The 18,782-nt window shown below is 43.6% G+C and overlaps 1 protein-coding gene across 1 annotated transcript; it reads right to left on the minus strand.

Moving 5' to 3' along the window:
- Positions 1-475: 475 nt before the first annotated feature.
- LOC115409278 (protein shisa-7-like) lies at positions 476-18,579 on the minus strand. The gene is given in 10 exon segments (XM_030120382.1): positions 476-1,023; positions 1,977-2,355; positions 7,911-8,153; positions 11,879-11,896; positions 11,899-11,946; positions 14,263-14,408; positions 15,340-15,456; positions 15,841-15,928; positions 15,931-16,082; positions 18,114-18,579. Coding segments are annotated over 10 exon segments (2,049 nt in total). The 5' UTR covers positions 18,524-18,579; the 3' UTR covers positions 476-575.
- Positions 18,580-18,782: the final 203 nt, after the last annotated feature.

Consider the following 18,782-nt stretch of genomic DNA (forward strand, 5'->3'; position numbering starts at 1 on the left):
GGCTTTAAATACTTTTACAAATACAAACACAAGCAGACCAGTCTGCCTCGGCCTCGGCGCTCCCGTCATCCACAGCGGATTCAAAGACAGATGAATCTCTGTCAGAGCACACGAGGACCTGGAGGACAGCGCAATAAAACTCAAGGACAACTCAACAAATTTGACTCAGCGGATATCCTTCAATAAAAGTCACAGCGAATACCCGGCAGCCTTTAAACTGACTGACTTTTTTTTTTACTGTCTTTTTTTTTTTGCTTTTTATACGGGGGTTTGTCTTCCCTTTTCAAAGAATGGCTGAATATTCTCTTTTTTCAATACACAGAGTGACAGGGAGAGAATCAATTGGCTATACTCACTATGAGATTAATGTGCTCACCCACCTCTTTGTGTTTTATGACAGGGTGGGTGGTGGGGGGGCGCTGTCTGCTGCTCGCTGTCAGCCCTGCCAGGGAGCCAGCTGGGATCAAACCTCTTTTCTTCCGCTCCATCGTCCCGCAAACACCTCGCCGCCTCCCTCTCAAGCCGTCGGCTTCTGTACAACTTCACCTCTTCCTCTTCCTCTTGCTCTTCCTCGCTCACACGGTCACCTCGTTCTTGCTCCCAGTCCGCAGTCCCTGCCCTCCTCCGGGGAGGAAGTGCAGCTGTTCGATGGTGTTCTGCCTCTTGCTGGCGAACGCCATGCGCCGGGCGTTGGGGTGTCCTCCGCCCGTCCCCCCTCCTCCGCCGCCGCCGTGGGGGTCCCAGCCGCCGTGCATGCTCATCCCGGGCATGGGGCCGCGGTCGTGCTCGTGGCCGGACGTGGGGTGGGAGTTCATCTTGATCATGTGGTGGCGGTCCATGGACGGCGTGACGCAGATGTTCTGCTGCGACTGGGCCTTCTGGTGGCTGAGGCGGCCCATGGTGGGAACCATGCCGCTGCCTCCTCTGTCCACTCCTCTGTCTCCTCCTCCTCCGATCACCAGGCCCATGGCCAGCAGCCGGTCCTCCAGGCGGTCCGGGGAGACCAGGAGCCGCTCGTGTGACCTGAAACCACAGATCGGATTATCTTCACAGCTGCAAGGCGAAAATGAGAGAGCGTTCTTTATTCACATGTCGGGTTGGATGAGCTTTTCATTTTATCAAGAAAAGACCTAATCATTGTTTTCAGAATCTATCTAATTATGTTGAAAACATTCAAGATGGAAGGAGTAACTAGGCATCAGTATAAAATCAACATGTAATAATATGTTAATACCACTATAATACTTTAGAAAAGTAGCCTTGTTGTCCTGACGCCAAGTTCTCTCATCAAACTGTTGATCACTGCAATGCACTATAAATTGTAGATAAAAATAAACATTAAAAAGCTGAAGGAAAAGATGGATTAATTCATTCAAATAAAGATCCCAACCCCAGAAAATGAATAACCAACTCCCAAGTGTGCGACACTGCCACCAGCTTGTGCATGAATCAACTTCAAACCACCTGATGAACTGAGAAAAGCATCATTTGTAGGAAGGTAATGGAATAAAAGTGAAAGTCTGAGCCAGAAAATCAGCTTTCGATGTGAAATTGCCTAAGAAAAGAAAGTAAACATTGTCCAGTGTTGCTGCGTCACTTTGACCCGTTTCAGAAATCAGCTTTTCGGGTCAGTTTCAGGGTAAAAATAGGAGAAGAACACCCAGAAAAAAATGCCTCCCCCCTTTCTGTACTTAAACTTTACTTCTCTGCTTTCAATATTTAATGCAGGGACCTTCACCTTGTCAGACTTTTAAAACTTTGATGAAACTGTCCCACACTTGGTATTTCTAACCTTTTTTTCATGGAGTTTGTCTCATCTCACCTCCAGTGTCAAGTCGTCTCATCATCACAATCTCTGCGTTTCTCTCATCTTCGCCTCCTCTCTCACTTTTCTCTCTTTTAGTATTTCAGGCACTACGGCTGCCTGCCTCATCGGATCACGGCCCGTCTCTCATCTCCCTCGTCTCCCGCCTCACCTGCGGAGCGTCTGCGACGTGGAGCTCCTGCTGGTGCTCATCATGGCTTTGTAGTACTGGTGTTGCTGGTTCTTGGACAGGCGGGACAGCGTGTTGCCCTCGCCCAGCGCCAGCAGCTGGTCCTGGGAGCGGACGCGGCGCGGCGGCCGGTCGAAGCTGGAGTTGGTGTACTGCGACTGGGCGGGCAGCGGGTACGGGTTGGGAGTGGAGGCCGGGATGTGGAGGTGGGGGCGGGAGCCGTGGAGGGGCAGCGTGCCCCTGGACCCCAGCGTGTAGTCCCCTCCCCAGGGCAGGTGGTGCTGCGACGAGTGGAAGGAGGGCGGGGCGTTGTTGGAGCGGCGTTTGGAGGAGTGGTAGTTGTACTCGTCAAGCTCTTTCTCTGATTCAACAAAATGAAGAGAAGAAATGCACAACATGTCAGCACCTAATCCCATAGCATTCAGGTGTGAGGCAGGAATGGAAGCCACCTACAGATACAGAAACTCTGACATTAAAACAACGTAAAGACAATTGTAATAAAACCTTCGATGCAAAATACAGTGAAATATCCAAAAATCATCAACAATAACTGCTGCATTATGGGTGTTTTTATAAACTGACCCTGACAGCATGGCTCTGAGGCTAATGTCAGTTTGACAGCAATGAGGCATCATTAGCAGCAGCATCATGACATCTTAGCTTCAGTCTCGCGTTGTGCTGTGTCTGCTACTACGTTGCTTCTACTCTGCTAAAACATTGTTTTCTTTGGAACTGTTAAAATTTGCTGGGTGATTTGGCCGGAATGGAGCCTCTTACAGGCCAGTTTTGGCCCATGGGCCCTATTTTTGACAAACCTGTTGCAGAGGAAACTATTCAACTGTAGCTTGGTTTATTTTCCTGCCCGTGGATCAGCAGAAGTGTGTCAGCAGATCTCGAGTAAGATCTGTCTCTAAGGTGTGATTTACTTCTGTTCTTCTGGACGGGGTTTGACTTTTTTTTATTTTAGGTGTTCGTCAGAGTTTAATGGAAAAACTTTGAATGGAAAAAGCAAGAGGTTATATTTGAGGCTAAAATTAATTACATCGCATATGCTCTAGCAGTGAATGTGATAAAACGATCGGACACCATCAGGGGCAACCTGGAGTTCAGTGTTCTGCCTCAGAACTCTTCAACACAGATGGACAATACGAACAAATGAAACAGAGATGGGAGAGAGAGAGATGGACTTCGAAATAACACGGGACATGTGGCTGAGTGCCTGGAAAACACAAAAATCCTCCAAAAAAACTCAAAGACTTGGAGGGACTTCTGCTGAAAGAACCTAATCTAATATTTTATAACCATTAAACAGAAATCAAAAGAAATTGGATCCCAACACAATGTCTGAAGGGAATGTGGAGAAGTCATGGCTGATCACAGAGTTTTTTTTTTTATATTCTCATTTGGTGTTTTTAATGTTGTGTGTGATGGGAATGTGATTTCCTGCTCATTGTGATGTAAATGCTTCTTTGAAAAAGCTATTGAAAAGTTTTTGAAAAAAAAAGGAACTCTTCAACACATGGTTAATTCCAGAATCACAAGATTATTCATTGTGATCAAATGACCTCAAACTGGCCTTTTTTGATATTTACCTCAATTGGACTCAAGAAGAAGAAACACTGATCCTCAAAAGCAAAATGTGGAATGGAGAAAAGAAAAAGGGCTGCAAAAACGCAAAAGAAATTAAGCATAAAAGGAAAAGGAAATGAAACCAGCAGCTGGAAAGAATGAAGTGAAAAGAGGAGGACAATGTGAAGGAGAGCAAATAAACATAATATAATAGAGGCAGAACGAGAGGCTCTGAAATGACGGGAGAAAATAAAGCCATGGAGGGGAAGAGCGACAGAAACAGTTAGCCAGTTTCATTATTAGTGCTTTTGGTGCTTTCTGCTCAGAAGCCCGAGAGCGCTTTAATCTTCAAAGCATTTCCATGGAAGCAGCTCCCCAAGAGCCAATTTAAACCTGACCTTTAACCAGCCACCTCTCTCGCGCTCTTCCTCCCCTCTCGCCCTTTCTCTGCGCTCCCTCTCAGCTCTCTTTTGCCTCCTGTTTGCTCCTTTGTCTCCACCCTTCTTCTCCTCCTCGTCCTCCCTGCTACCTTCTGCCCGCTCTTGAGGCGTTTCACGTGTTTTCTTGCCGTTTGTCTCATGTCCTCACCCTCTCTCCCTCTCGCTCTGTGTTTACTCCCCTCCGGTAAGGCCAAATTATCTGGAGGTTTCTCTCTGGCTGCTGACTGCAGACAAAGAAGCCTTTATCAGTGTCCTTTTCTGCAGCGCTGTGTGGGGAACTACATCAAAAGGACCAGGTTTCTACAGAGGCAGGCGAGAGGCCGAATTCCCTCTTTATATGCTACAATGACGACATTTTAGTCTCTTTATGCAGGGGTGTTCCACCAAAAACATTATGCAAAGGCTTTTATTATTATACAGAAGAACGGCTATAATTCAACACCGATTCAGTCTGTATCGGCTTATCGGGGGATTTTTACAGGCTATTAGCACAAAGTAGGTGATCTCTTATTATATATTTGGCTTTTTTGAAGGAAAAAAAGTGAAAGTGAAAATATGGACAAATGACCACCTGCCTAAGTGTGGAAATTACTCACTGTCTACAGACATGTTGAGCCAGAAGGAAAAAAAAGTGCTATAGAGAAACTCTTGACCTCAGTCATGAGCACAGATCTTTACACTCGCACTTCAGCCGACACATACAACAATATGACTCAATTCATGCATTTATGTTTCCACCGGCCATTTGTTTCGTTGACTCAAAGCTTAATTTGAACCAACCTCCACATCCTGCTGAGGTGGGCGTGTTTGAATAACCTGTCAACAAACCCAACATGATGCAAACAAGAAAAGCGACTACTGCTTTATTTTCATTACCAAGAGACCTGCAAACAGGATGCAGCTTTTGTCAAGTTCAGATATTTACTTTGCACTGTATGAATTCTTATGTTCATAAACAGAAGACTTTGACCACCATCAGATGCTGTATAATGTATATAATTGCATTTTGCAAATAGTAAAACCGTGCAGTAAAATGTATTATCTTATTTAGACAAGTTATCTGTCAACCTGCATTTTCATTTACCAAAATTTTACATTGAGTGGTAGTGAAATGCCAGAGCTACTATTAAAATGCTCAAAGATTCACACATGTAACAAGAGAAAAATCATCAAGAACATTGTGAAAATTAACTGTGGGAGGTCCATTGGGAGTAACTGAACATTTTCTGATGACCTGAAAGTCATTAGGTTCAAAGAAAAATAAATTGGCAGAAGTCCCAAAAGAACAATAGGCACAAAAATATATACATATTTTTTTTGCCATTATATTGGAAGGCTTGTGAGTTTGGTCTTTATATAATTTTGATATCACTATTATATAGAGACGGTGATGCAAAGTGTTGTTTCATATCATTCAATTCAAGATACAAATATTATCAGTAAACCATAGAACCGTTTTTGTTTTTTTCTGTCCAAGAAAAGCTACAACCTCACGTTGGTGTTTTTCTTTGCAGTGTGTGGATTTGTAGGTTTTTTGCAGTAAAACTTCAGTTTCTGCATACTGCATCTGATTGTGTTGTGCATGTAGTAACTCTATGTAAAAAAACAAAACCAAATATTACTCCAAAATCTTGAGTAGTTAACTAAAGCAGAGAAACGGGGCCTTTCCCAGGAAACACAGGACAAAACGGTGCAGTCGCTGACTCACAGGTGTGGGAAAACTCAATATGAGAATATAAATATAACTATCGTTTTCTTTATCTAAAGTCTGTTTTTATCTTACTATTTTATTTTATTCTGTGTTCACATGTAATTACAATTATTTCACTACATTGTGCAGCTTATGTTAAATCCAAATTCCTGCTTTCCTATTTTTTTTTTTTTTTTTTTTTTTTGTCTTTGCAGTTGATTTTGCCAAAAACATTTTGTTAATGTTACTTTTTCAAATATTGATGGAAACGCAGGTTTCATCTGGAAACCCACAAACACATCCTGGCACTTCGTCCAGGGTATACAAAGAGAATTTTTTATCACAAAGGGAAAGGTAGTGTGCATTCAGGCTGCCTGTAAATTCATATGCTCAGTCATTTGAAAAAGTGCAATTATGAGCAGGAGAGACAAAGGAGAGAAAATCACGGTGACGACTGCAGAGAAAAATAAATAAATAAAATGACAGCAAAAACAAAGAGGTGAATTATGGGAATGGAGTATTTCTTACAGCTCAATTTGCCGCTCAAAAACGTAAAAGTCATCTGATCCGCACCACACAAGAAGGCTGCGGTTAATCTGAGCGCGATGCTGTTCGAGTGAGAGAATGAAAAGGAAGAAGGGGTGAAGGTCTCCGAGTGTCTGGGTGTGACGACAGAAAACCTCCAAACGCCGCACAGCGCCGTCTGCTCAAGTGTTTTCTCCCTTTGATAAAAATCGAAATAATAAAGAGACTCATCTGGACTCTGCTTTCATCTCATTATTGCTTCCGCATCCACTACGTGCAGCCCGCCACACACACACACACACGCACACACACACGTAGTAACCATCCATCACTCAGCCTGCGGAGGCGACTCCCCTCCCCCCTCCTGCAGTCTTCACAGAGGTAAAGACAGGCGGGGAGAGAGAGTCTGCCAGCCGCCGCTTCTCAAATGTCTTTTCTCCCCCGTCGAAGGCAGCCAGGCCCCTGCGGACCAGGCGGCCAACGCCCCACCCCCTCTCCCTCCTCCCATTCCCAGATCCTCCTTTTCCGCCCCCCCCCCCCCCCTTTTCTCTCCCTCCTTTCCTTCACTCTTTTCGCTTATCTGCCTCTCTATCTTCCCCAACATCTCTTTCTCCCTCTACAGGCTGTATCTGCTCACTCAGCTCTTTCTCGGCCTCGTCTTCCTCCTCATTCATACAAATGGCTTTGCGTCTTTTTCTCCTCTTTGCTCACATCTCCTTCAACTTTCCCTCTGTCCTTTTCAGTTCTTTTTCCTCTTCGTTTGTTTGCGTGCATCCATCTAGCGATCAGCCAAAAAGTTATGACCACTGTACAATACCAGCCCCCTCTTTCTGATGCCAAAAAACCCTGATCCAGCAGGGTGTTGCTTTGTCGCAGCACCATATCGTCCTGCAGAATGAGGCCAAAATGATGGCATGGCGCATGGTCTGCAACAATCCTTACAAAGGATATTGCAACGTAAAAGCCATGTCAAGACCCGAGGCTTCCCAGCAGAAGACCGCCCAAAGCATCGCACTGCCTTATTCTCACACTGCATCAAGGTGATGTGATTTTTCCAGGTAAGCCAATCAGCTATCCCAGTCATGTTTAGATCACCCGTTTAGACACCTGTTGTCCAGTTCTGGTACTCGCATTTCCATTCTTAAAGCTCTGGGTGTTGAGCGAAGGGATGCGAAACCGAAGAGTTTGGTACCTCCATATAGCAAACAATGAAATGCTATTAACAAATTAAAATGACATAAAAAAAATATCCAAAAAAACACAGCTTGAACCAGCACCTGTCTCAAGTTGAAGACTTTCAGATCAACTGTTGTCTTTTAGTGTGATAAACCAGAAAGTCACACCATCAAACCAACGTCAGTTTGAAAGAAATTGTGCTTGAGTTTAGATTTAATGTTTTACTCTCCACATATGAGAGATGTCAGCACTACTTTACATTTTGAAATAGATATGGAATGAGTTTTTTGACCTGAAGATGTAACATCATTGATTATTAAGGGTGATTACAGTTTAGCCCTCTCTTTGCATTAAAAGATGATTCCATTGAAAATTTAGACCAGGCAGTACATCTTGTACCCACAGTCCTCCGCACGCTCCTCAGGCTGGAGGGTCACCTCAGCTGAATTTAGTCCCATCTCCCTCCCCTTCATCTCTGCCTCACTTGCTTCACTTCCGCCATGTTTCTGGACTCACCCAGCCTCTTCAGGGAGCTGTAGCGGCTGATCTCGGGCTTCATGGCGGCCTCGTAGGACGGCGGCAGCTGGGCCAGGTTGTGGAAGGAGTGCGAGAACGACGGGTGGCTGCTGTTGTGTCTCATGCCCCCTCCCATGATGCCGCCGCCTCCCACGCCGACCCCTCCAGGACCTTTGCTGCTGCTGGAAATCAGTTTGGGACCGGAGGAGAGCTGCGGGGTGTTGTTCATGCGGGGTCCACGCTCTGGAGAGAAGGATATGAAGACAGATGAACAGGAGATAGTGAAGAAAGGAAGGCAGAAGGGCATGGAAATAAAATACAAAGGAAGGAGTTCCAAACAGAAAAAATAAAGGAGATGAAGGAAAACATAAGAGGTGATGAGGATGGAAAAATTATTGGTTTGTCATGTATTTCAAGAGTAAATATGTAAATAAAGATAAATGAATAATTAAAGAGAATAAAGCAGGAGGAAAAGACCGGAGAACAACAGAAGAATATGCGAGTTGGTTAATTATCTGTAAAGACAGTTAATGTCTCTGAGCTCCATGGCTACCGGCTATAAATACCACTGTGTGCTGTTGGTCTGAGGCTCTCACACAAACACATCAGCCACATGTAAATACATAGAAACACACTGATAGCTTCCTCCATACACACATTCACGTTTATGCTAAGTGCAAAAAAGCAGCACATCGATCGATACACATAAAAATGATTTGCCTTATGTAAGATTAGCGGTGTGGGGGAGGGGCAGGGGCGTCTGTTTTGCAACAAGTATACTCCTAACAGTTGCATATCACAAGGTACATTCATATTGTCCGAACATCACACAGACGGCACTCTGAACGATCCGGCATGTAGGTGCACACGGAGCGGTCACCTGACATGTGCCGGTTCGGAACATGGGAACAGGCACAAGAACGTGGAGTCAACAAACACATGCTGCCCATTGCTGGATCACTGTTGTCGCCCCGAGAAGGAGAGGGGTGGATGTCAGCAGAGGATGCAAGAAAATGTTAAAATAAATAAATAGATAACCTAAAGCTGCCATTACAGTTTGCATAACTGTGGCCGTTTGCGGTTGCTTCCTTTTATCTGAGTGACACGGTCAGTGCTGCGTCCGCTCTGGGTGGTCATGGTTATGGGCTGGGATCTTGTTAAGATAACTGCTGGACATATACTGGTCACTGACCGCTGACATTAATGGGCAATAATGGCCAATGACGTCCCTGTTTAAGTGCCACCCAGGGAACACACATCACATTGACTTCTGTACCGTGAAAAAGCAATGCTAGCTCTGAGATCATACGCTTTTCAGAGCAGGAAGTGAGCACGATTAAGGCTTGGGGGAGGGGGTTGAAATACACTCAAAAAAATGCATAGGTCTTTTGTCTTTTTGTTTGCCAGCATGCAGATTTAGCCTGGTGTTTTCCATGAGTGAGAGGTCATTGATTTTTTTTTTTTTTTTTTTTTTTCTTTAGGAACACCTACGGTGGCTGACAGAGAGGTTTGGTAATGGTGTCCTGGAAAAAAGTGAACTTTGCTCAGTGCGTGCTGAGTGTGTGACTCAGAGAGATGGAGTGTTCTGTTCTTGTATCCTCGCAGGAAGCGGTTGACTTTATCTAATGCAGAAAGAGTCAGGACGGGGAAAAAAAAAAAAAAAAAAAAACCTCCGCACACAAGGGCACGATAAAAGGCTAAAATCTTACCATCATAACCTAAAATGTCAAGAATGACTCTCTCTCCCTTGCTCTCTCTGTGTAAGTGTATTTATGACTGTTGTGGGGACTTGAACCTGTTTACACACTCACATCATGGACATTTGGCGTTGTGAGCTCAACAGTCGGGAGTCCCCCATCAGGAAAATCGTTACATTTTTTGAGTGAAAACATGTTACAAGGTCAGACTGAGCTGAGTTTAGAGAACATCTGCAGGTAACGAATACAAGTCAATGCTGTTTCCCCACAAGGGCACAAAAACAAAGCATGTGCGTGTGTATGGCCACTTCTATTCATACAGATGTGTAACTGTGTATTAACATGCACAAGGACATCCATTTCTGCTTTCATTAGTCTTTTTTCCGTATAAATGAACATAATTGAAATAAAGCACCTGATGATAAATGATAGTACAAAACAACTTTAATTTAATAAAAAAGGTATTTTGAGAGAAGCAAATTAGCTATTTAAATACTGTATTACAAGAGAAGCAGTCTGGAGAACAAATGAGCTAAATACAGCTGGAAACATTAAAAGAACATATATTGGCCGGTTGGTATATCTTTAATGTTTGTGGGTGAAAAATTTGATCAAAAAAAGTTCTTCATCACTTCAGATTAGGAATGTGAAAACTTTCGTCAGTGAGCTTTAGATGTGATCATGTGGTTTAACATCCTCTCTCCATATATATTAACCTTCACTGTAAATTAACCTGTGATAACACTGTATGAGCTGTATTTACTCTTTACAACAAAATGAAGCAAATACACAGTTCAGCTTGAAAATCTGTATAATTTTGCTTCTAAAGATGACAGTATTTGCCTACACATAAACTTGTGCTTTATCTGTGACCTGGATTTATTCTGTACAGCTGCCTTCTTGTGTAATTCATTCCACGAGGGACACGTGTAGGTGTAATGGCTCGGAATAACAGGCACTGAAACAGCCTAAAATGTTCAATGGAAATCATGCTCATCTCTTATCATCACCATCCTCATCATCATCATCATCATCTCTTCATGGCAACTGATCCAGAATCCTGTTTCAGGCATGTTAGATGCACCTCAACAAGAATGTACAGACTGAGAATTCCTGGACCTGCAGCATTGATGGGCTTGTTCTCAGTGAAATAAATCACTCGTGCTAGCATTGCTTTTTTGTTTCCTTGGTGTAAAGCCCGGGAAAACAGACTCAGGGAGGAGCAGTGATCTCGACCTGCTTTGTGTGTTGAGTGTCAGCTGGAAGCACACTTACACATCACTGCTTACATATAGAGAGAAGAAGGACGACGAGCACAACTGGCAGCAGGCTTGTGGTGGGAGAAGGAGAGGAGGGGGCAGACTAGCATTAGGCAAAGGGCAGGCCAGACAACTGGAAGCTCTTATGAAAGATGTGTATGGGGCTAATATGGCAGCGGACGGACTCGTGCATATGGAGAGTTGTGTGTCACAATTTGTGTGTGTACACTCTGAAAATGCATGCCTACAAAGACCTATAAATGTCTTCGATCAATGAGTTTTTCGACGGTGCATTGCGGGCTGAGCTACATCTGATTTTTTTTTTTTTTTTTAAGTTTGAAATAGTTGTAATTAGAAGGCTGCATAGCAAAGAGACACAATGCAGACTGAACGACGTGCAGAGTGAGCCTGCCAGCCCAGACTGTGTGTAGTTACACACAGATCTCCACTGGGACTTCAGAAAACTAGGCCTGTGAGTCTCGACTCATGAGAATTACCACTCCAGTTAAGCACCAGTCTCCGAGGTTGCAGAAGGAGGTGAAGACAGAGACATTTACAGGTCCTTATAGGCACGCACAAATCTAATCACACACACACACACACATTCTTCCGCACACATAAAAATCTGTGCTTGCAGAGATGTTTAATTGACACACAAATATCATACAGACACACACGAAATAGAAATACACAATAATATAAATATACAACTCTGCACACACACAAGTCCTTCTGCTGCTATGTTATCCTCATAGATGTGTCGAGTTCAACACGACCACGTGACAAGGAGAGTGTGTCCTGATAAAGGTGTGACGTGACTCAAAGCACAAACGACGTGTGGCGCCACAAGGAAGTGTTGACATTCAGCACAGCTGTTGTAAGAGCACAAGAGGCCATCATACTGACATCAAGACAGACAGACAGTGCGGTGTTAGAGCCGGGAGACCGGCCGGCGGCCCGCCGTCACCACCGCCGCCGCCGCCGCCACCGTGCTGCTGACCATGAGGCTTACCGATGGTAGCAGAGTGTTGGGGCTGGAAGCAGACCCCTGCTGGTTAAAATGGTGGTGCAAGTTCCCAGCTGGAAGAGAGCAGAGCCGACAAACTGATGGACAACCACTCGAGAGACACAGGAGGCGTGTGCCGAGTCAGCATTTGTGTCAATAAAGAGACAGGGAGAGGGAGAGAGACAGTGGAAGAGACAGGACAGTCGAGAGAAAAGACAGTCCCTCCAGGAATTAGATCTAGGAATTTCTCTAATACTTCATCTAAATGTCAACTTTTAATCAAATCAAACAGATAATGACAACAAATACTTGTTCACCTGCTTGAAAAGAGTCAAATGCTCTAAAGAGGATGGACATTACAAGCTAACTGGTTTTCATTTTTGGAATATTGAGGCATGTTAAACCCATTCATCACGTAAAGAATTTCATAAACAGGTAAAAACTTCAATCAACATCAAATTTAGTTTTTCATTTCATTATTGAATTAAATGGAAAACCAACATGAGGCTCAGACAGTGTGGAGTAACGCCGCTACAGTTTAAAATAATGAGAATGACTATTAGATTTAGCGTTACTGTAAGTAGGAATGTCTCTGTTGTTATTTTACTAAACTCCTATTAACTAGAGGAAAAGGAAAACCTCATTAATCCGATACATTCTCAACTCGCTCAGTCTTCCTGGCAGCATCCTGAAAGATGTTTGACTGCGAGTTGCAGTATCATTAGTCAGATTTTAGACTCGCTGTGATCAGCATCAGCAGCCCCAAACAAACACTGGCTTCCCTGTTATCAGACCTGTGTGTATGAATACATAAAAAGATTTTTATTCATATACATGTGCATGAAATGAAAGCCGCAGATCTCACTCTTTGCACACTATAAAGAGATAACCCATCTAAAGAAATACAGATGCGGGTTTGTTCGTGAACTCTGACAGAAAAATAAAAAGGACAATATGACTCCTTTTTGCATTTAAAGTGGCATTACTCCTAATGCAATGCATGAGTCATAAAAAGCACTAAAGTACAAAGAAGAATCATAAAAAGCTCAATTAAATTTGAGAAAAATGTCCACGCGGTGAAATCCTGGAGAGACTGAGGGAAAACAGCTTGTTAGAGACAGAGCGACAGGGAGACGAAGCACAGGGCAAAGAGAGAAATGCGAGTATTTATGTGTTTTCACTGCAAACATGTGAACGGGAATCAGAACAAGAAAAGCAAAAACATTCACCTCCTCTCTGATCTCCACTGAGACGACGAAACGTGAGTGATGCTTCATTTTCATTGTAATTTAATGTTGTCAGAGAAAGATGTGCTAAGTTTTTCATGAGCACATCCCGCTTCTTCAGCTCTGCTGCTCAACCTACAAACGCATGTTCCTCACAAATATGGCACCATTTAAAAAAGAAAATGAACCATTTTCCCAATCATATATGAATGTTACAAAGAAATAATCCATCAAACACAAATGTTCTTGCTTTCTGTGCTCAGTTGATTTACTTATTAGCTTTTACAACTCAAGTTATGTTTTATTGAGGTGATGAGACATTTAAGTATCCCAGTATTCATGTTGGTTCTTGTTAAATAAATAAACACGAGAACTCTTTTAACTACAGCTTCCTGCCAACTCAATCATGACATTGTATCATCAAACAAAATCCACAGCTTCAAAACTTGAAACAAATTTTCTATTTACTTCAATACTTATTTTTCTCATTTTAAAATATGTAAACAGTAAAAGTTTGTCAATGGGATAAATTCGGGATGCAAAATTGAAACCAGTGGATGTTTCCACCAGGGGATGATAGCTGTTTTCCCAGCATGCTCTCATTTCTATAAGACATCACGGTAAAAAATGAATAAGAGGAGTTTAGAAACGAATGTAACGTAAACGTTACGAAGAAGATTTCATTGTGAAATTCTGGATTTGGGAGATTTTCTGATTGGAAATTCATGTCTGCTCTGCATGTGGTATGTAATGTATACCACTCTTCAATCCTTGGCAGCAAATCGCACCCTGAATAAACTGCAGAAGTAAATCATTTGTCTTAAGCTGCAGTGCTGCTAAACCCAGAACAGCTGAATTAAAAACATTGTTAGACGCAGGCTCCTGTGAATGACTGAACGCACATTGTATCATTTTAAAACAAAAGCCCGCAGAGATTATGATGTGCTTTCTGTAAAGCTTCTGCCAACAGTTCAGTCACAACAAATATATTCTACCTGAAGTGTGAAGTGCATTACTGATACTGAGATTAGAGTGTGATTTGAATAAAAGCACAGACAATTACCACTGTGTCACCGGGGAAGCCGCGAGCCGGCCTGATCCAAATGCTCTTTTCACCTGAATGCAGCACGCAGAGAGGTAGAGCTGCGAGTCTGGCTCACTTACTGCGGTTGTCTTTGCTCTGCAGGATGGGGGTGTAGAGGTTTTTAGATGTGCGTCCGTCCGAGGTGGTGGTGGTCAGCACCGTGGTGTTGTTCCTCTCGCCCTGCTGCACGGGGCTCGACTGGTGGCGCAAGATATCCACCAGAGACCTGACCCAGCGGAGGGCGGGTGGAGGCCATTCAGGGAGAAGAGGTAATAAATAGAAGGATGAAACAGGAACATTTGAGAATGGTGGCAATAAATACTTCTGTCATAGGCCATCTTGGGTTTCAATTTCATAACTAATTTAACTTTTGAAAAAAGATAAGTCAGCATGTAATTGTGACCTCATATTGTCAGTATACATACCGAGCACGCAAATCGAATTTTTGATTTTACATGTTCAGCTACAGACTGTTCTTAAGCTGCTGCAACATGTGTTTTCTAAGTTAAACAGCATGAACCTCTTTCTGATGGCAGATTCAGACTTTGCTTTTACCAATATGATACACAGAAAGCCACTGAAAAGCAGAAAATTTGAAATTTGCTTCCAACAGAGAGGCTGGCATTTCTGCAGTTTACAGTAGTGAATCTTTTCCCTACAATGTTGAAAATAAATACATTAAAAATGCATAGAATGACAGTTTTGATAGCATCAAAACTTTCACTGATATTGACAAGACAAGTCTTGTATTTCTTATAACACACCCATGTTTTATCCTGACTGCTTTCAAGGTGCAGAACTGAATCTTTTAATTAAAAGACGTGTTTAAGGTCCGTTAGTTTGATAGCAATAGTCTATTTAAATGAGGGTTAGTTTATCTCAGTAATACCTCACAAACCACTCTTAACACATCCTGATGAATAAAAGGTAAAGAGTGTGAGCCACAAGCTGTAGAATGACGAAACAGTCACACATTTAGTGTTGTTTTTCGGAAATACTCCAACTATACCACAGTTAACAGCAATGAACTGATGCCTCACGCTCAAAAGTTGGAGAAATTCATAGTTAATCTGCAAAGGTTGCTGTCAATCATCTCCCTGCGTGAATTTCACATCCCAGCCTCTGCAGACAGCCAAACGGCCCTGCCGCGGTCTCACCTGGGCATGTTGATGTCTCTGTTGCGGGGTCGACGCGCCACCTTGCTGAAGGCGATCCTGACGCCCACCGCCACCACCAGCGTGAAGGAGATCACCCCTCCGATCACGTAAGCCGTGCTGCTTTCACAAGAGTACCACATCAGCTCAGCTCCTCAACACAACGGTAAAGAAAAACAAGCGGCGACGCGTCCGGGCCCGTTTACATTCTGTTAAATTGTGCCCTTCAGTCACTTCTGTGTACAAGACAGACATTTAGTTTCAAAGCATTTTCTCTGCATCTATTATAGCAAAGATAAACACATGTAGAGTTAAATCAGATCTGAATATGTGCAGTGTAACCATTAATGATACTGAAGCTATATGATTCATTCGAAAAGCTCTTTAGAAACAAATTCTATTTCACTTCAGGATAAGCAGCATTATTGCAGAACACAGCGTACATCCAAGTATGACCTTAAAGGTAGAGAGCAATGGCAGGATTTCGCTCAGTCACTCTCTCACCTGTTGTTCTGCTGCTCCAGTGTCTCGAAATCGGGGACGTGCTTCTTGCCGGCGGGCACGGTCACGGGCACCTGGGGGTCGGCCCACACGGGGAGTTGTAGTTGTTGCAGGCGTCCTGGTCCAGTCGGTTCCTCTGGTGCTCGCAGCAGAACCGGTAGTGGCAGGTGCCGCAGCAGTAGATGTAGCTGCCCTGGGAGCAGTTGAACGTGCTGTCGAAGTGACCCATCACGTCAAAGTAACCCCTGAGGAGCAAAGGTGGGGAGGTTTGAAGTCTGGGCACGACAACCCAAGCCTGGGTTCCACAGGAACCAATTTCATTTTCTAGATCTTGATGCAAAGAATCAATATAACACCCTTCTTAATCAAAAGCATCACTTCAAGAAACAATTAAACATAACAGAAAACACAAAACAACATGAATCACTGGCACATTGGGACAAAATGAATAGAAGAAATAGCTTTCAAAAAGAAAATGGAAAAACAGTGGCTAAAGAAAAGAAAACTGTAAAAAGATCAAAAACATCAAGAAGACTTTGGTCACTGTAGTATTATCTCTGCAGGCTGCAGGGTTTGGCCTGATCCACCTAATAATGCACAGCCAAGCTGAGGAAAATGTGATGTTTGTACACAGAAATAGATCAGTCATTAAAAGAGGCAAGTTTCAGGGAACACTCGTTAGAAATGTTCAAGTTTCTGTGCCGTTGGTCACAGTTAATGCTATTTTCCACTGCTAAGAGTTGTGGTGCGTGTGTGTGTGCGTGCGTAGTTCGCCAACACACAACTGATTTAGAGCTGATTGTATGTTGCCTAGCAACAGCAAGACGCCTCTCAGTGCAAAACACGAGCCTCAGTGAGCTGGAGATCAGAGCTGCAGGAGGAGAATCATGATGTGCCTCATTTTTATGGCATCCAGTGTGATTAAGACGTTACATGGACACATAAATCGGTGATATGAAACAGCCACAGCTCCTGATCCAGGAATCTGGCATCTATGTCCACCTATATATACATATATATAGCAGAAGGATAGTTTTTTCTTTAAACTTGCAGCTTTACCTGAAAGCTGCTCCAGTATCGGCAGGCTTTGTGATTTTTACCTTTCGTTGAAGGCTAAATGGAACATTCCAATTTCAAAGATTACACCCCTGTTGAAACTGTTTCTGTCTTGTACGCTGAAAATATAAATAAAAATGTTTCCTTATTCCATTTCTCTTCTTCTAAAGGTTGTATCACTGACAACCATCAATCTTTCTGTCTCTTCTTGATGCAAAGTGATCAATCTTCTTGATGAATCTCCTAATATCCTGTCCAAACCTGTTATTGACGGTTAGTTCGCTGAGCAGTGTAATAGCAGGAGTCATATGGCTTCTTTACACTTTAAAGAACGTATTCAAAGCCTCATTTATTAATTTAAAACACATCCTCCTGCGCCTGGTGCAGCGATGCATGAGGTAGGTGTGTGTGGAGGCGAGCAGTCCTACAGCTTCATGCTGCGTCTTCATACTGTGTGCTAGAATCACTCAGCTTCTCCCACTTTCTCACAATCCAATTAAATTCCATAAACATCATTTAAATGCCTCACATAAACAAACCTGCCCACGTATTCCATATTAAACTCAGGAGCATGTCGCATTACTTTGATTGACTTCAAGACTCAAAAAATCAGTGGGGAATTCAAAAGAGGAGAAAACATGGGGCATAATCATGTGCAGAATGTAAATTATGTGTCTGCAGTGTCATTTTGTGGACTGCTGCTGCTTTTCTCAGGCTTTACTCTTGACTGGCAGGTTAACTCTCTGGGTTGTGGTCAGCAGTTTGAAACGTGACGTTGAAAGAGTGTGAACGAAAATCGAGAATGATCAAAATGCAGGTCGTGCAATGTTTATCTTTAAATCACAGGGCACTACTGCAGTGTTGCTATGAGGCCAGCACAGTAAGACAAGAGAGAGGAGAGAGAGAGAGGAGAGAGAGAGAGAGAGAGAGAGGAGAGAGAGAGAGAGAGAGATGCTTCAGGTGGGTGAAGACGGAGACGTTCACAGGTCTTTAAAGGCACAGGAGTATTAGTGCGTACAAGCAAACATGTTCACGTTCACAAATTAGATCTTGCACACTTTTGTTTCACATAATCCAAATTAAATGTGCACAAACAGATCATTTTTCACACGCATCTAAGTACACACATTTATATTGGCACTAAGACACAGAAATGTCACACATGCACAAATGATGTTTCTATGAAAGCCTCTTCAAAGTAGTAAATGTTCTGCTGGTACCTGCACACGTCCACGTCCACCAGCTGCCGGGGGGGCGGAGCCACCTGGGCGGCGCCGAGCGGGGGCTTCAGGGCGTCGGCCGTCATGTTTCTTGGCAACATGGTCTGGGGAAGGGGCTTCGGGGGCAGTTCGGCCATTTCCGGGTGATCGTCTCCATCTTCTACCTCGGCTGCTTTCGGCGCCACTTTGGGCCCAGCAGGCACCGGCGCCGACTTGTAGCCAGTCAGGAGGAGCAGAGTGGCGCTGGCTTTACCGGCTGCAGCAGAGCCTCTGCCACTGCTCAGAGTCCTGACGTCGCCGTCCACGGCACGCCGCTCTGTGGTGATGGTTACAGTGGAAACCGCCAGGCAGGAGAAAAGCAAGAGAACCAGGGACAAAGAAAGCATCCCCGCTGAAATCCAACGTGCCATAGTGTTATCACAGAGTTCTCAAGATGTATATATAAAAAAGGAGTTCCCAAAGCAGCTGTAAATGTTCAGTTTCCTTGCTGTTTGGAATTATAAAACCTTCGGGAGGAAAGTTTGATGAGTTCTTCCCTTTTGTTCCGTAGATGTTGCACAGGCGCAGGAGGGGTCGTCTTCCAGTTCAGTTGCAGGCGATGTATCAACGCGTTTGGCATTTCACTCCTTCATCGAATGTAAACATGTCTTTCTCTCTGTGCACAATCTT

The sequence above is a fragment of the Salarias fasciatus genome, chromosome 22 (assembly GCF_902148845.1).
Source record: "Salarias fasciatus chromosome 22, fSalaFa1.1, whole genome shotgun sequence".
Taxonomy (NCBI): domain Eukaryota; kingdom Metazoa; phylum Chordata; class Actinopteri; order Blenniiformes; family Blenniidae; genus Salarias; species Salarias fasciatus.